Source organism: Papilio machaon, chromosome 11 (genome assembly GCF_912999745.1).
Source record: "Papilio machaon chromosome 11, ilPapMach1.1, whole genome shotgun sequence".
Taxonomy (NCBI): domain Eukaryota; kingdom Metazoa; phylum Arthropoda; class Insecta; order Lepidoptera; family Papilionidae; genus Papilio; species Papilio machaon.
Window position 1 is genome coordinate 3638227 of NC_059996.1, and position 19172 is coordinate 3657398.

The 19172-nt window shown below is 32.1% G+C and overlaps 2 protein-coding genes across 4 annotated transcripts; one reads left to right on the plus strand and one right to left on the minus strand.

Annotated features, from left to right (window-relative positions):
* Window positions 1-2550: 2550 nt before the first annotated feature.
* Window positions 2551-3331, minus strand: LOC106714227 (HIG1 domain family member 2A, mitochondrial). Its single transcript, XM_014507210.2, has 2 exons — window positions 3031-3331; window positions 2551-2895 (listed from the first exon to the last, which is right to left on the minus strand). Exons 1-2 carry the CDS (start codon window positions 3164-3166, stop codon window positions 2729-2731), a joined length of 303 nt encoding a protein of 100 aa, XP_014362696.1. The 5' UTR covers window positions 3167-3331; the 3' UTR covers window positions 2551-2728.
* Window positions 3332-4472: 1141 nt separating this feature from the next.
* LOC106714205 lies at window positions 4473-18876 on the plus strand. 3 transcript variants are annotated; one of them, XM_014507189.2, is made up of 6 exons: window positions 4473-4679; window positions 10165-10409; window positions 13431-13510; window positions 15281-15477; window positions 18023-18165; window positions 18344-18875. In XM_014507189.2, exons 1-6 carry the CDS (start codon window positions 4609-4611, stop codon window positions 18520-18522), a joined length of 915 nt encoding a protein of 304 aa, XP_014362675.2. In that variant the 5' UTR covers window positions 4473-4608; the 3' UTR covers window positions 18523-18875. The 3 variants fall into 3 exon arrangements, with proteins under 3 accessions (XP_014362675.2, XP_014362667.2, XP_014362684.2); XM_014507181.2 differs by lacking the exon at window positions 4473-4679 and adding an exon at window positions 6920-6990 and having other exon boundaries at window positions 18344-18876; XM_014507198.2 differs by lacking the exon at window positions 4473-4679 and adding an exon at window positions 9833-9993 and having other exon boundaries at window positions 18344-18876.
* The last annotated feature ends 296 nt before the right edge of the window (window positions 18877-19172 follow it).

Below are 19172 nucleotides of genomic sequence, written 5' to 3' on the forward strand. Positions count from 1 at the left end.
AAAAAGGAAAGTGAGGGGGCCAACTTCACACTAGAATTTGAAATTGTTTTTACGGAGAAAGTAGGAACTCTCAAACGATATTTCTTTTCTCTCAAACCCTCTCAAACGATTCTCAAACGATTTGCGTAAAAAAAAGTTAAAAAAATTAAAGTGAAGGGGCCAACTTCACGGAGGTGTTGACATTGATAATTGAGTTTGACCTCAGATGAAGAATTATATAGATATGGCATGCGCGTTCACCCGTAAGGGACAGATAGAGAGTACTATAGACTATACCTATATATAAGTAAAAGGATTGGGGTTACCAGTTATTTGTTTTGTCCCGAAAATGAATAATTACGATATAATTTAATATATACCAATTTATATATTCCCAATTAAATTGTAATTAATAAACGTAATAAATATAAAAAACAATGCGTAATTTTTGTTTATGTGACTAAGATTACATAAACAGATTTTTTTAGTAATACTTAGTCAGGTCATAAATTCTGTTACATGTTTAATATAAAATAATTGAAACAAGTTTATTCATTATGTGACCATTTATATACCAAAATGAACTTAACAAAACATAGATTCTTATGACACTAAAGTTTATTCAAAATGACATCCGTGATTTTGAATACAGGCCTTCAATCTGCTCGGCCAGTCGTCTATCACAGCACGAACGAGGTCCATGTCAATATCGGCGGCTGCCTTAATCAAGGATGTCTTGAGTGACTCCAAAAAAAGAATTTCCCGATATTTTTTTCCCGCGTACTGCTTCAACAAAGCGCGGCATCTCTTCAGTCTTAGGTCCATTAGACGAGCATTCAAACGATGTCCTATTTTTCTTCGATATGCACGAAGCCCTAAGACTTCATAAAAAGCTACAAAAAACATACCAATATTATAGTCATATAATTTTAAATTACTCTGTATATCATTACAGTGAACACTACATGTAAAACTACTTAATATTAAACTATTTTGATTGTAATTTGTAAGAAACAAAATTTACATGGGACAAATTAAAAAGCATACTCTTTAAAATCAACGGGATAAGAAAGTATCAAATATTTAAAAACACAGCATATACCAGAATTAAAAACTCCTTTTGAAATCTGTTGAAAATAGTATAAAAAATGTGAATTGTTTCATTTATATACATTATACATACTATAATTTATTTCCCCTAAATTCAGGGTAATTTTTACAACAAGATGGTGGTATTATTTTTACGGGTAATAACCAACCAATTTGAAAAGAAGTTTAATATGGCCGCTTGTTTCCCAGATCTACAGTATATTATTTGACACAAATGACATCTGCGTTTGGGCGCATAATGTTCGAAAAATACTATTTAATTTTAGCTGATTTTACCCGTATTTTAACATATTAGTTATTACAAAGACTGTAAAGAACAACTAGTTTGTATTTTCTTCCTTATTTTGTATGAATACATGTGAATAAGTGCGTAGTTTCAGTACTTACGAGTGAAAGGTTATGTTTTTCTCTTTTCGCTCACTACGGCTTTTACAATCGACGATACAGCAGTATACCATGTTTTATAAACTTTACCTTACTAAAACTGTAATATCAAAATATTTTTGCACAATTACAGCCACTAAGTACTCACAATTTTCGAAAAATAGCACGAATGTCAAACTTTGTTAGGGACAACCTAGGTTGTTTGTAGGGGACAACCTTTGTTCCAAACAAACGCCAAACCCTGGTACGCAGAAAGGGACGGAAGATAGTTATCCCTGTCTTTGTCACGTCACAGGAATTGTGTATAACTGTATCTCTCTCACTCACGGTATTATTATTACCGTGTCATAGACTTGAGTTTGACTGAAAATAATCAAAGACTTAGCTGCGTGCGGTTTAATATAGAGTAAGTAACCAATAAAAGTTTAGATTGTTTTATTTACAAAATTACACATTTAAGGGATTAGTCCTGAAATGTAACCAAGGGTAATAGATGCCCAAATATTGCAACTGTGAAAAATTTGACTATTTACTGAAACAAGGATAATATCTGAACCAGTGAGAGGCGCTGCTATCGCGATAACTTAGAGAAAATGACAACAGCTACAGAAAAAAAGATTGTGACATTTTTTTATTAAATTATAAGTTAACAGCTAGTGTACCGTCATAATTTAGTTTGACTTGCACCCACCATTTCAAATAGCTTTGTCAGTCTACAATACTCTTTCCAGACCAGTTGGAGGAAGGTGTTCTTAAATAAATAAAACAAGCAATTTCATTTTATACATACTCACTCTTGATTGGCTTATACAAACAACTGAATTCTATTTTAATACTTTTCAATAGTAAGGTACATAATAATAATGTAGGTTTGACAATACATTTTTATTTACAGAAATTTCATGAATGTTGTATTCTTTTGTTTTATGGAAGTTTTTAAAACTATGACCTTATGTAAATTCATAACTATGGTTCTTGAAATGTATGGACATAAAGACATTACATAAGACAACTTCTTTTAAATAATCAGATTTATATATATCTTATTGAGATGAGATAAATAGAAGAATGGTTTTAATACATTTATTTCTCTTTTTATTTACTCATTATAACTAAACTTTGCACATGAATTTATCAAAAATAAATTATCAAGCTGTTACAACTATATGTTTCAAAAGATAGCTTGTAAAATACATTAAAGAATATTTTTTATTATTTCCTAGGAAACATTTTAATTTATCGACATAACGAAGGACTATTTGAGTGATTTTCCTGCAGTTAGCATAACACCAACAACAAGAGCAGTGATTGTAAATCCTTGTGCAACAATCCGCATTCGCATCATTTGCTGTGATAATTTTGTTCTTCCTGTTCTAAAACACCACAGACCATAGGACAATGCACCGGCAGTTGCAAGACAACCTAAAATATTACATAAGTTTAATTTTTTACAAATATTATTAAAAATTTCTCAGTCAATGTTTCATATGTAAAACTTACGAGTGTATAGTTTCGCAAAGTATGATTGTAACAAAAGTACACAAAAACAAAGATTACCTATAGGAACAAACGGGTTTTCTCCAAACTTTCGAACAAATTTCTCTTTAAATGTTTCAATTTGGTGAGATTGTCCCATATCACGACGTAGTTGAATCCAGTCTAAATCTGTGGGTTCTTCATTATCCTTCGACATTTTTGGTTAAGAATATTGTTTTAATATGAAAAAAAATTACATTTATACTGAAGTGACGAAAAAATAATAATTTTTTAAAGAAAAGAACAATAATCTATCATATGCGAATGCGAGTGAATGTCAGTGTCATGGTGACATTGTTATGTGTCGCCAGCAGATTAACAGTTTTTTTGATAGTAAAAGTATCTTTGCAGCTAAAAAATGTGAATTTAGCCAATTTTTTTTTACAACCACAGCGGCAGGGTTCTTAGACATTGTTCAATAAAAACACAGGAAAACCACAGAGAACATAGGCCAAATAAAGTTAGAAAATATTGGTAACACTGACATTTGTTTGTTTATGAATGTAATTTTTCTAATTTATTTATTCTGTTTCCTGTTTTTGCTTGTTGTGGTGGTCCAAAAATTGTTCTACGATGCTTGTTCAATATATATCATCCAAACATATTGCTATTGTAAGTTTTCCTACCGTGTATTTCAAATATTTAACTTTTATCTTGTGTCCGTTGACCAGTTGGCATAATATGCATCAAAACTGTAACCACCCAAAAATATGTTTTACATAACTAATTGCACTTATATTCACTGTTTTACTGGGATATACTTATAATATCACGTTTTACTTGTTTGAAATGGTCCACTACACGTTAAATTCGTATCAGAAAACAATTATGTGTCAATAAGTGTATACGCAACCTTTCATGTCCGTAACGTAAAACGACTGCCATTGAAAGCAAATGTTTACTATAAAGGTTTTAATGAGTCATTGATATATTTATGTTTATTCCCACTAATAGTAATAGTTAATTAAATAGAAATGAAACATTTCACTAACAAGTCAATTAAGTAAAAGTCCAACAAGTAATTTTATTAGCGCTTGTTTTCATGATCTTTATGTCAAATATAGCTTATGATGTTAGACATAAGGTTCTTAATTATCTGACACGGATTGTCATGCGCCCCTTGTTCATCTGAAATATCAATGATTGTTCACTACTGCAATACTAATACTATATATTTGCAAAGTAAATGTATACATGCATTGTACCCACATGTATAATGTTTTGTTATGTAACATTACATGTTGTTTTTCAGATGGCTGGTTCATCAGTTTGCAAGAAATCTATTGAGTCTCAAACAGTGTCTTGAGCTGTAATTTTATTTATAATTTTGTAATTGTAATTTTTTAAATAATAAGTTTGTAAACAATAGAATATCAGTAAATTTTCTTAATGTTGGTACACCATTCATTCATATCTTTTTTGCTCATGATAAAATTTATATTTCAATTGATTTAGTATAACGTTCAGTCTCATTGTAATTTGTGGTTTAAAATCTTAAATCATTATCTTACTTCTTGGAATAGTTAGACAAACTAGTTATATTTTGTGTTGTATACCCTTCTATTTTCACTTCATATTTTAAATTTCCCTAAAATCAAAATGGCTTCGAGTGATCCAGAACTTAGTGATGGAATAACCCTGCCAGTTTGGATGAAGACTAAACCAGTCAAGTAAGTATGCATTTGTTAGTACATTTAATTTTACTGCATAAAATTATTGCATGAATTACACAATGTCAAGCATCACATTGGTAAAGTAAAATGTAGAATACTTTTTGTTTTCACATATAAATTTTGATGACAAACAATCTAAAATTGTTTCCGAGTTTTAAATGTTACATTTTTTAAAATTTCTAGTTTTAGACTCTCATATAAAATAAATCAAATGATGTATCCTATTTAAGCACATACAGTTTCAAACAGCAATTTTGACAGAAGAATATTACTAAATTATGGTTTAATTTTTTTTACATTTGAAATCATTGACTTCATCTGAAACCTTCATGCCAGTTTGTTAGTGATTCTACTAAATTTCATGTTATAAGTCATTGGAAAAGTTTGTCTGTCACAATTAACACCAAAGTACTAAAACATAAATTGCCATGAAGGTCAACCAGTTAAGTACTAGAAAGAATGTTTTGTGTATATAGTTTGTGTTTAGCAACTGACAATTAGCTAAATTATTAGAAAGTATAGTTCAACCTTGCAGCATGCCTTCAGCGGTGTTTTGTTTATTCAATTACTTGGCATTGCATGTGTGCTATTGTTGTGAAAGTGCCAAGAGTTTACCATATTTTATATTGTTTTATGCAATGTAAATGTAATTAACGTTTTCATAGGGTAAGATAAGAGAAAATAGCTTTTAAATTATACTAACAAAAGTTTAAAATTGTATTCTAGCAGTTGCCCACCACTTCTTTCGCACAGATAAAAAAATAACATAATAAATATACCTTATGTCGCCAGGGGATAGTGTAGACTCACAACATTAGGGTTCAGTATTTTCGGAGTCTATTCAATGTACACTAACAATCAAATCTTTCCACATTACTATACAGGTATAGATTAGTAATGGAATTATTATTCAGATCGAATTATAATTCGGAGTTAAAGGAATATACTTTGATATATTGCAATACAGTGTACTTGAAACCGGGACATTAATATGTTCCTGTATTGGAGTGGTTTGTACACTCACCTATTGTATTACAGTGACATTGCAAAAAAGACTTTATTATTAGCTTTTTATCTGTTAATAAAAGATATATTCTTATATCATGTCGTAGATTGCATTGATATTGAAAATTATACTATTGACGTCATCAGCGATCAATCTGTTGAGATACGTCACGTAACCAACAATCACTCAATCACGTTATTACACCGTGACTCCCCACTGCGCGAGGTAAATAGAAACTATACATAATGGGTATAATATATACAATATAAATAAATAAACAAACATATCATTTGCTTAGTAGGAAAAGTTGTTATTTCTGTCGTGTTAAACGTTATTGATTTACTTCTAGCATGTTGTAATGGGTTTGTACATCTATTTTTGTATCGTTTGTCATTGAAACATACAATGTTAATAAAATAAGATTACAAAACATAAACAAATGAAGAAACAGACATTGATCCGCTTAACATTAATAATCTGATAGCGAGATTACAAGTATCCAAGAACATTGATCGTGTGGTACATCTTTATTAACTCCACGTAATATGCGCAGATTTAAGTTAATTTCTCAATATAATGGAAAGGAGAAAAACAAGAACCTGTATTTATCACGCGTTGAAACGATTGTATGTTATTCTTTTAAAGTATTGTAAGGTTAGGTTAGTTTCCTTTTTTTTTTCATAGTTGATTCTATTATATCGCGTATCTATGCAATCGCGTTTGCTTTAAATCAACTGTGTAAAGATGTAAGGCTTGTTCATTTTATTCAGATAGATATAGTGAGCTAGTGATATAACTATTTTAAGGTGTATCATGAAATCGCGCAAATGCAATGCTGTACAGGATTTATGTAACTAAGTTCCGAGGCCAGCACATGGTCGGCAGTTAGCATAATTTGTATCGACATTACTATATATCGACATAGTATATATGTGTTGGGGATCGTCTCGTGCATGTTACTATACTTTTTAGTTAAAATCGAAAAAGCCATTAGACAAAAACCATCTTATTCAGACCTCAAGTAGTCGATACCAGCTTTATCTGAAAATTAAACTATTTTTGTTATTGATATTCCTACATTTACAAATATATCTATTATATATATCTTATCAAATAAGATTACAGCATTGATTTTGTCATGGAACTTTCTGCGCTTCAATACATTCGAATGAGATTTGTATTAGAAGTATTTAAAGAAAATACGCAACAAGTTGTGTGGTTGCTTATTTTTTTTTGTATTTTTAAAATGAATTCATGTACGGAAACTTGTACTTGTGAGAATGTTCAATCACAGGAAGATTGGTGAGATATTAAGATTCTTTTAATTTAATTTTTGTTTTTGTATAGTACATATTGAAATTTTATGTTGCAATACAGTGAGTCATTTAAACTTTGTCATTAAAGATTAATTACGAAATCAGTAAAATTTCAGAGCAATGTTGTATGCAAGGAGTATGCATTTACTTATAACAAACGTGAAAATCACCGAAGTTTTTCACATTAGAAATTCGTTATCACATCGGGTTTCATGTTAATTTATTTTCTATTTTGTTATATGTAGGACATGTAGTAGGGACAAATAAACTTAGGTTTAGGTTTCAAAGTTAAGCAATTCTGCAATTTTAACATAACTATGCGTTGCGTATAGCATTTGCTCGTATGTCCCCTTTCAGTAAAAATCATAGCGCTACGCACATGTAGCATCTCTATGATGAGTTGGATCTGGGGATCAAGCATAAAAATTTGCAAGAAGTATTCGTAACGTTATCGACAAAAATTATGTAAGATTTGTGAGTGTACTAAGTTGCACAAATCTAATACAATTTTTTTCTACGATATTAAGAATACTTTCTCGCAAATTTTCGTGCTATGCCCTCTGTAATGGATTATGAAAGTAACAAAGTATGGTCATACAATATCTTTTATTTCATGTCTACTGATAGCAACTGCTATCTAGAAATGTGAAATTTACACAAAGCTGATTTTCAATGAAAAAACAACAATATCAGACATTGCTGTTTTTATTTCTCGATAGCACCCGTATTGATAAAGTTGAATGATTGCCAAAATGACTTATCTGGTTATAAAATGAAGAGCAAAAAAATAATTCAATGATGTCTTTAACGTTCTTAAACGTTCGTAAAATAATTAAGAACGGCTTAACCCACGTGTGATCGCCCGGTGACGGCACCGACTCGTTTCGGACCCGTCGGGGTCCATCTTCAGGGCGAGTGTTTATTTTGAGGACTTCGCGGTCTTAATTAATTTAATTTATTAATGATGCCTGATTCCCCTGTTGTTCAAACCTTATTAGACAAATAAAAAATTATCGAGTGGTGATGAAGAAAGGGGCGCTGAGTGACAGAAATAATAACCTATTTGTGCCTTAAGGTGTTGTACAGGGTTCATGTTTGGACATTGAATTAAACAGGGATTATATACCAACCAATTTCCCATTTCCAGTAATCGATTCTTGACCATCAATTTTTCAATAATTGCATATAAAAATAGCAAGTTAAAGTACCTACTTGTTTGTGTACAATAGATATTCTAGAATCTAGATTATAAGATTAAAGGAGTTGAATGAATTTTTTAAGAAGGTTATGAGAATTTAAAATGTTATGTTTCGTCATTAATTTGTATTATCAATGTTATTCGCACCGTGCGACATGCGATAATCTAAATGTAAATATTATTTGTTACGTAGTGATTACGAGCTGCTTACCCTCTCCCCACCCACGTCTTGTTATCGCTCTTTGTTTAATCAAACGTTATTTTTGTATGGAGTTGATAAATACTGTAACTATGTGTTTCATTATCCAAATGGTCTATAGATAAATTGGAAAAGATTCTGAGTGGTCTTTTATGTTCTAATTTTCATTTGGTTCATTTTATTATAAAATTCTATCTTTATGTAAGCTCCCATCCCTTGGGTACCCATAATTATGTTATATGCAGCGTCTCTCGCGAAATTGTGAGCCACCCCAAAGTTGGAAGTGATTTTAAGGGAACTTATAAACTTTATGAAAAACGTAGAATTTATACTAATGCAGATTTCTATCAATACCAACTATTTAATATGATAATTAATGTTTTATTTAAAATAACTTCCTCAGAGTGTATGTAGCCCCTAATTTCAAAGACGTGTGAAAAATTCTAAAGCATGTGTTCAATGCAATGAATTGTTCTATTGTTTTAACATTCCGATTTCGTTTACGTAGCGTTTGTTACAGAAGGCTAAATTGTTTGCATAATACTAAGACTTACTCAGGTTCGTAATTATTTATTTAGATCATCATACCTAGTTATATATCTTACAAACACCTATCTATCACTCTACATTTCTGTTGTCCCCCCTTTCTTTAAAAATGTTTGTTTAAAAATGGTTCAAATTGCCCGTGTACTGTAGTGGTAGATGTCTGACATATAAAGGTAATTGCACTAGTACTCGACATGTCTCTCACATTATCGACATAAAAGTATCTAATGTAGTGATACAACTTCATCGTGACCAGCATTATTTGCATTTTAAAAATAGTTTAAATAACAACGAGTAAAGAAAAACAAATATAAGATATTCCAGATGATTCGGTCTTTGTTTGTGAAAAATTGTTACTGAGAATTAAATAACTACTTTACTAAGAGTTACTATATGGCTTGTAATTTCACTTAAATTATTTCGATTACCATTTTTCTCTTGCCAGGGATTGAAATTATGGTTTTAATGATCCAATTCATAGCATTCACATAATATTTGTCTTTGCTATAGCTGGGAACTCATTTGCGAGGAGCTTGCCAAAACCGTGTATAAATTTAGCTCATGTTCTCCGCATAAGAGGCACTCCAAATCATAGCGAATATTCCTTGAATGAAAGTTTTACAAAGAGCATATTCTCGCCTTGAGGGTATAAAAGTGCGGACCAGTTTTGTGTAGCTCCTCGTTGTCTTTGACCTTTGCTGACGTGTTTTGTTTCGGTCATGCGCTACCAGCCGGGGGCTGGGCTCGTGCCTCGATCTCATTGGCGAACGTCCGATGACGTCGTCATGTGTTATTTTCAAACACAATTCGTAGCTCACTTGTAATGTTATCCTGATAAGATTTAGCATCAATATAACTTTATCTGTGTCGTATAAAAGGCAACCGCGCCTACTATACGTTTTCAGTTCACGAAAACATTTTGTAGGCAACGCCATCTCATTGCCACTTGTACCTATAACATTTAGCCGGTTTGGTTTTTGTTAACGTCAAACTCATACAATGTTAAAACGAAGGAACATTCTACTTCAATGCAATAATTTATTCTCGTAAGTTTTTGTATAGTAACTAAATTGATTTCTTTATATCTATTTCATTAATCCACTTTTAGTTGTGTGTGATAACGCGATATTATTCATTCTAGAATTCAATGTACTAAGAACTAGATTGTGTTTCTCTTTATTGTGTTATTTTTTAAACATATTAAATTTTGTTCTCAGGGAATTCGAACCGTTTGCGGCTTCCCCTCCGGCACCTGAAGATTCCTTCTTCTACATACGATACCCTAAAACAGATGTCTTGTTCGGCAAACCGAAAGTCGGAGACATTCCGAAGTTGATGAACGAAAAGCAGAAAGATGTAGCGACGACGGCAGCGTACAGCACTATCAAAGAGCAGGACTGGTCTAAACACACCAAGCCTTGCCAAGACGTTCTGCACGGTATTGCACCTATTCATAAACCAGGTAATATTACTTGACTAGCTTTTGCCCGCTTTATAAAAAAGAAACTTAATAGCCTATGTGTTCTTCAACACTATGTTCTAAATCTATGGCAAAATACAGCGAGATCCATTCGGCTATTCTGGAGATACGTAGTAACAAACATCTACATCTATCCAAACTTTCGCATTTATAAACAAAATATGAGAACAGCGAAGACAATGCGAGTGTTAACCGAACTTGTATTGATTTAGTAAATTATACAGAAGATTTGAGAACTGTCTTAAAAGACAAATCTAATTTTTTGTTCAACTTTAAAATTATTTATTATTTTCTTATGTATGAGAATGAACAAGTAACCTTCATTGTTGCCTACTTTTGAATTTTCAATTTATATGACCGTTTTTCACTGATTCTAAAAACTGCACATTTTTAAATTTTTGAAATCGTCATACTCTTTAACGTATCTGCACACTATAGATAAAAATCTCCAACAAAAACACCGTTATCAATGAAACGGTTATCTGTATTTTGTTAGTACTTTCTTCAATAACTAAGTAAGATTTAACTATCTTTAAAAGATTATTTCAATGATTTCACAATTATTAAATTTTCTTTTTTGTATGTTTTATAACTTTTTATGCGTAACAAAGTTGTTAAACATACAAAATAGACGTTTGTAAATAAAAAATGTTTTTAATTCTTGATTTAGTTACACAAAAATACTTAAAAGCTTTAGTGAATGCGTGACTTCCTTCCTCATTATTTTTTTCTTATTCATATTTTATTAACATAATAGTGGTCAATATCAAAGATGTTTATTCATAGGCACATGTTTATTACATTGCTGTCAACTAAAATTTTCCACGTAAACAGATTGTAACTAGTTCTGTCTATAGCACACATAGGGCTGGTTTGTGTAAAACGAATTATCAAAAAGATCTTTATAAAATTGTATAAAATACTAGCTGTTGGCCCGCGACAAAAAAAAACGTAATAGAGTATGAAAAATAAATAGTAGCCGATTCTCCGAATTTGCAAGAGCAAAATTCTCTTATTATTTTAAAACATACGCATTTTTAAACGATTTCATCATTTTAGATTGTCCTTTTATTTAGTTCATTGAAAAAAATCTATTAACGATCGTTGATACTATTGATAATTAAAAAAAAATCTAGACCTGGATTCGAACTCGTAGCTCGCGGCGCTGTGAGTCTCATCAATTCATAAATTGCGGATTTCGGAAGCATAGACATCGCTTATTTGTAACGAAAGTCAGTCTTTTATTAAATATAATTAAGATTGAATTCTTCATATAAAATGTTTTTTATTTCATATTTAATCTGGTTTTAACACAAAAGCCATGCTTTAATTACTTGCTGGTGTAAACTGGCACTTTTAACTTGGCCCTATGTCCTATATAGTATTTTTTTGTCTGATTTTACGAGCGATCACTAGTATATTCTATCTGTATCCAGTTTCGAACTTAATATTATTAAATTGCAATTCGATTACTCATTCTAAAGTGGAAAATGAATGCAACATTCTTAGTAATCATGACGTCGTTCGGTCATCTTCGTTCCACTGAAAGGTGAAAAAAAAATGGTGGACTATTTTTTAATTGTTATTTTTCGTATATTGGCAACACTCAAGTGTAGACGGAACTCGTCAACTTATCGGCGGCCTACTTACAAACAGGTTTTGCGTCTTTTATATTAAACGTCATTTTACGTCCCGTTCTAGTGTTGCAGTCATTTGTAACGCAGGTTCATTGATAAAAGGGAGACCTTGTCACCAACTCTGGGCTTTTTAATAGTTCAGTGTGATCGTTGTGAACAGACTTGTATTTGTTGTTCTTTAAACAAAGAATTTTAAAAAATACTCGTCAGATCGACATTTTGAATCTGTGCCGTGTCCAAGGACTGTTTTGTTTTGTAAGTTGCACTTTTCATTTTATTCGTAGAATATCAAAACGCATTAAATTCCTTAAAAGTTAATTATTTACAATATATATATTTTGAACATAGACAAGGAACTGTATCTATATTTTTTTTTGTTTTATACAAATATTAATCTATAAATTTGTTGTTGGTGCTAGATCATATCTCAGCGCGGCGAAACTAGCCGCCTGTTCAAGGCAATACCTCCACTGATAGGAACAAAAGCAGTAAAACGCTTCTTTTCTCGTCTTTCCAAAGTTTTTTTTTTAAAATTTCATTTCGGTTTTTATATCGCATATCTGTACTGTTCACATTGGCTTTTTTATTATATCTATTAGGTTTTGTCGAAGGTTTTTTGTTCCTAGTACCTACATGGTAATCTGTATAAAAAAGTAGTAATTTTTAACGCTAATTCATGAATTTTAATTAAATTTAACAAATTTCCTCGACATTGTAAAGATTGAAGTGGTTTCTAACACGTTCAACTATTTTGTGGCTATATCAAGGTCTTCAAAGTGTTGCCTTTCATTTCCCTGTCTTTGTTCGATTTTAGATTTACGGTTTATCTTTCTAGATTTATTTTTCATATTAGAAAAATGTACATTAAAACTATTTTAAAAAATAAATCCCTAAAGGTATGTTTTTGGAGCTGGTTATAAATAAAGTGCAATGATGCAAATGATCCAATGCAAAAATTAAAAAATATCACGCGGATCCTTAGTATAAAAAACAACTACTTTTACCTGACGTACCTATAATGTAAATAAATCATGTTCTTTCTTAATAATCCATGAGCAGAAGTTTGTAATAAACTATGCATCTCTATCTGTTGATGTCAGCGTATGGAAGAGACCTAGCGGTTCGAGAGCTTGTGAAATTCGTTATTTATTAAGAGCGATTGTGTTTACTAGAGCGCATCTTCCCGTTACAGCTTAATATGCTGATTGCAATGGTATTCTTATGAATAATCTTATTGTAGGTTTCGTTTATAAAAAGTAAGTTCATTTCGCAGTTAAGTGTAAATACTGACTAAATATTTGCAAACTTAACTAGTTGTTGTCGAATTTTATTATTTAATTAATATGTTATTCTGTTTGTTTTGCAGTGGACTCAAAGCCGGCGTCAGTTGACACGGAGGATGGGTTTAAAGGCGAAGGCGCGGCGTGCGGCAACTCCGTCGTCAAGGTCAGTGCACACGACACCCGACCCGGAAAGTCAAACTGATATTTTTTTTAAATAAAGGAGGCAAACGAGCAACGGATCACCTAACATTAATTGATCCGACGTCCATGGAGGGCTTTTTTCTTTAGCTTAAGAGTATTTTCCTTCTATCTTTTAAGCACAGACTTTATTGCATACCGTCTTTCTTTGACTTCCTGAAAGATGTTTTTAAGTATCGGATTTAAAAGAGGTTACCTCATAGTGAACCAGTTAGGCAGTATGTTAATGACATTTTAAAAAATATGGGTACAAGATATAACTTGAAAGACAAACAGACTGTACCTATGTCTGTCATATCTTTGAAGTTTCGCATCTTAACTAGTTATGTGACGTAACTAGGTAAGATGCGTACTAGGTATGTAACATCGAAACTTCTGCGTTCCTAGACTTTCAAACTTTCGTTTATAACTTTCTTACTTCCTTGTGACAGACATTCATATAGGATGAACTAATTATAATTAATTAAATGTTTATAAGTAATCACCTTAAGTCTTTAACAGTAATTAATGAACGCTATAATTCATATAGGAATATCAGGCATGATAACTTGAAAAGGTCAAACGTATCTTGCTAGTAGTTAATTTGTTTACTATATTTCATCATGCAGCTGTTTTTCAGTTGATTGGAAAAGTGCAAAATGTATGTCATTAAATTATTAAAATTCTCTCTTCTTCGAGTCAACTCTGAAACTCTTAATTCTTAGAATTTGCCTCACAAAGATTAAAACAAATAATACGCTAGATGTCATATTACATATTTAGGAATGAATGTTTTATTTAAAAATCATAGTCAATTTTTTATGATTGCAACATTGTAATTATCTACTTAAATTCACGACATAGTTTAATGATTAATGTTTAAAACGGACAAAGTTCACTCAGCGCTCCGAATACTACGGTTAATGATAGACGACCTAGATCGAACAAATGGCCAGTACCTATATTAGAATAACTGTACTAGATCTATTCTAAAACCTAAAATCTAACTTCTTAAAGATCATCTTTGACTTTGAATTTCAAACAACTTTATATTACAATAGCTATTATTATTAAAAAAAAACATAATTCTTTCGAACTATGTTCTATATCTATGCGAAATTTCAGCGAGATTCATGCAGCCGTTCTGGAGTTACGTACTAACAAGCATCCATCCATCCATCAAAATTTGCATTTATAATACTAGTAAGATAGTAAGATCTTATGTTTTATGAACTTATGTCTTAACATCAAGTAAACGATCTTGTAATTGAAATATAAAATTTCCCGTATCTTCAAATACATATATCTGTATCGCTGTAATTTCTATATTTATTTTTTCTAGAAAATTTCATAGCATGTTATTGTGAATCGTTATGCTAATTATGACAATTATTTTTGTTCGTAACGCTTTTGTTCGTTATAATGAAGTCTTAATATGACTGCTAATTTGTTAAGAATAAATTAAACTGTAATTTACTTGACTCACACACATATTGTTTTCTCTGTTTTTTTAAAGATAACGAAAGGGATGGCAGTATGTATTATTACAAGTGTAACGGCAGTGGACTTTAAGACTACATCATTGATATACAAAAATAGAGTGAATTACATATAAACAAAGGCTATAACATTAACTACAAGATGAAGACAATCAGTCACTGTCTCCTATAAATTCTTGTAGAATATGTGTTGTTCATTTTTTTGGAGCAAAGCCAGCTTCCAGTTTGTTTGACCTGTGTATTGTTGTGTATTGCAGGTGGCGCATCAGATGATCCAGTCGAATCGTTCTCCGCGCGGTTTCACGGTCGCGTCTCCCTCGGAGGAGGAGGCGGTGGCGCCCACTGCCCGCCAGTACAACCTGCAGACTCGCCGCGGCAGTAGGAGCCTGCCCGCCACCCCCGCGCACTCGCCCCCCTCCAGCCCGACTGGCCGCAGGAGGATGATTGGAAATAGGTAACAAAAAATTTTTTATTATAAAACATGAATACGACCCTGTATTCTAGTATTTTTCTCCAATTAATTAAAAACATAACCATTTTGAATACCACCCTGTTCATTGTTGATGTTCGATGCAATATGATGACCCATAACTGCGAAAATATTTTATTTTCTTATGCTTTATCTACATTAAAGTAGCAAAAGTAATTACTAGGTGTCGTCCTCGACTCAATTCGCGAGGAATTAAAAAAAAAATTTGTAAATAGCCTATGTGTTCTTCCAGACTATGTTCTACATATGTGCCTAATTTCATCGAGATCCGTTGAGTCGTTCCGGAGATATCTACAAACAAACAAACATCCATCCAAACATTCGCATTTATAATATTAGTAAGATTAATTACTACAATATTTGCCTGATATAAGTTCTTAGAACCCAAATCTTTCCCCTTTACATGTCTTTTCGAATGTTTTAGTATTAAGTTAACAATGGTATACGCCATCAACAACAACATCAGTTGCACGAATTGGCCTCGCTCAGTGAAATACCACGACCACGCAGAAGACAGGCGTGAATGAGTGTGGTGTCGAAGGCCTAATTTTAATCCTCTTTTCCTTGCCATCTCTTTTCTTATAAGGAAAGGATGGGAAGGGGAGGTGGATTTGATGGAAGAAATGCATAGGAAGGTTAAATATTCTCTTTTTGTGAGTCTCCTCCTTCGTCGATTGAGGGTAGGCAACGCATCAGTAATTGCGAATGTCTATGGGCAGTGATCGCTTTGCCATTTCGGCGAATTCATGTGGCCGCTTGCTCGTTTGCCACCTTGTAATATAAAAAAAAGTAAAAATTTCTACATACTTACGGCATATGGTGCTGGTTTGTTGTCTGAAACACATTTTTAATTGAGTTCTAAGATGCAGATAATTATTCCAATAATAGAGTTGTTATTTAACATGTAAATGCTACATTACACAAGATGTAATGAACTGCTTACGTAAATTGTATGTAATAGTGCGCACTAATTGATTGATTATTCTATGACGTTGGTACATCAAGTTATACAGTGAAACCTGGTTAAGTGAGACATCAAGGGGCCTGCAATGTCCTTTCACTTATAGAGGTATTCCACTTACCCAGTGTCTCAGATATACAGGTATAAATAAATATCTGTCTCATTTACAGAGGGTTCCATTAATAGAGGTGAGAATACAGGTTATTTCAGTTATTTCAGTTTGACATTTTTCAAATAAACATCTGTATGATAGTAAAGCGAAACTAAAACTGAAGGTAATGGAAGCTCAAAATTTGAAGTACAAAAAAAAAAAACAATGTTATCTCAGTTACAGAGGTTTATGCATATAAAATTTACTCGCTGTCTCAGTTATAGAGGTAACTATGATGATAAATCGAAAGAACAAATCCCAGATATAGAGGTTTACCTCGTCCCACTAACAGAGGTAATTCAGTGCCAAAGTGTTGGGACCTCAGCATAAGTTCCAGTTATGGAGGTTTCTCACTTATCCAGGTCCCACTTAACCAAGTTTCACTGTACTATGTTATCATGAGAAAATGATTTTTTTATTTAATTAAATTTTTCACAAACATGGAGTTACACAGATAGGTTGAGCGTTGGAGCCTGTCACAGTATGAACTGTGTGACAGGCACCGGCACCTTTCCTTTATAATTATAATACATGTAGTCTTTATATTTTAATGTAAATTGTGAGAGATGAAAGCTTATTATCGTTCTAGATAACTGAATATGCTAAGTATACTAAGTAGGCATATGTAAAAAAATCTCTTCACTTCATTTCAAAAGTTTATCTTACTCCTTACTTATATTATAAATGCGAAAGTTTTGATGTTTGGATGGATGTTTGTTACCATATATCTCTAAAACGGCTAAGTATGCGGCGAAGTAGAACATAGTCTGGAAGAATACATAGGCTACCTGTGATACCGGAAATCTACGGTTCCCGTGAAATACATTTGATTCATATATTTCCACAATACACTTCTATCTTTTTTAATTCTGCGCAAACGAAGTCGCGGGCAAAAGCTATTAGTGTAATAAATATATTTGTTTTTACTCTTTGATACAATGTGACAGGCTATTAAGATATAAATTAATTTTTAATTATTTGTCTATATGTAATGTTTGTTTTTATCGAATTAAGTTATTAAGTGGTTACGGTTATACATTTCATATTTATCAATTTAATATTTTTATTCATTTACCTCAAATTTCATTAGGTTATTAAAGCAAAGGTATAATTATGATCAATTAGCGGGCGTAGTTATTTGTTGTTTATTTATGACTTTGTGGTTAAGTTAGAAAATAGAGATTTATTGCTTTTAATACGATTAATATAGCATTAGAAAATAATCTAGCATTCCGTTTATGCCTGACAAATTCACCTGTACAAGTTCCTTTGGTTTTCTATCCAAAAGAAGTCTTGAGGCTAGCTATAGATAGTTTACTTTGACTGAATAAACGAAAACTAGTGGATATATATTTTCATCGGACGGGTCGATATATCTGGTTTATTTTTGGTGTCAGATACTTCACGTCGCCGTTCGAGCCTGTGGAGGACTCCAACAACCGTTCCTGGCTGACGATGGCGCTGCTCGGCTTCAAGAAAGACCTCACCACATCCACCTCGACCCTCGCCGAGGAGGACACCATCGAGACCAGACTGCAAGGTATGTAGTAATAATTCATTAAATTAACAAACAAAACTTGCTGCATCTTTTTAATATAACAGAAAAGAGTACAAAGTCAAGTTTAAATTAATATAGATAGGGTAATGTAAGAAGGGTAATGAGATTTAATGCTAGAAATAACCTTAATTTTTTTTTTATAAATTTATAATAATTTCAGGTGGAACATTAGCAGAATCCGTGGAGAACTTAGGTCCATCTCCTAGAGGTAGGGAGCCCAAACTGATGTACAACGAAACAAGCACACAGCAGCCCAAGCTGATGAAACCAGCTCACGCCTTCAGACCCAAACCCTCGGAGCTCAGGGAAATGAACTTCTGGTCACCGACCTCCATGTAAACATAATTATTTCCGTATCATTAATAATACTGAAATAATGATAACGTATTTCTCTATAATTAACTTGTATCAGTATTTTTGTGAATTCAGATTACTTTAACTGTGGGTACTATCTCTGTGTTGTCAAAGAGAACTTAAGGGATGACCTATGTAGTGTCAATGCAGTGGAGATTTTTGGTCAAACTGATTCATAAAGCAATAGAAATATACTTAAATTAATTTTACTTAAATGTTCATTTAGTATGAGATTTTATCTTAGCTATGAAATGAGGTAATTTTACTTTAAAAAGAATTAAAAATATTTTTGACTTGTGATAAATCTATTATACGCAATATTTTTTTCAATAAAGTATCGTCAATATATCTTGTTTTGAAGTAATAAATAAATTATCATTAACTAAAATAGGAAACGGCTGAAACACTCACGTCCGGTGTCGGCACCGACTAGTGGGTAAGAAACTAGTCGGTGCCGACACCGGACGTGAGTGTTTTAGCCGTTTCCTATGTTAGTTAATAATAAATATAAATCAACAAATGAATTAAGAACCATTTTGAAGACGGTTGGAAATAAATAATAAATAAAAATTAAAATGTGTCCAAAGTCAAACAACTAAAAACATATTTAAAATGATTTTGACCGTTGCAAAGTC

What these genes read in the sequence shown, in the direction of transcription:
- LOC106714227 (XM_014507210.2), bottom strand. Translation starts at nt 3,166, where the DNA reads ATGTCGAAGGATAATGAAGAACCCACAGATTTAGACTGGATTCAACTA. An exon ending in AAACCCGTTTGTTCCTATAG is followed by an intron (nt 2,896 to 3,030) that starts GTAATCTTTGTT and finishes GTAATATTTTAG; the next exon opens with GTTGTCTTGCAACTGCCGGT.
- LOC106714205 (XM_014507189.2), top strand. Translation starts at nt 4,609, where the DNA reads ATGGCTTCGAGTGATCCAGAACTTAGTGATGGAATAACCCTGCCAGTT. An exon ending in GCGGCAACTCCGTCGTCAAG is followed by an intron (nt 13,511 to 15,280) that starts GTCAGTGCACAC and finishes TGTGTATTGCAG; the next exon opens with GTGGCGCATCAGATGATCCA. An exon ending in CATCGAGACCAGACTGCAAG is followed by an intron (nt 18,166 to 18,343) that starts GTATGTAGTAAT and finishes TAATAATTTCAG; the next exon opens with GTGGAACATTAGCAGAATCC.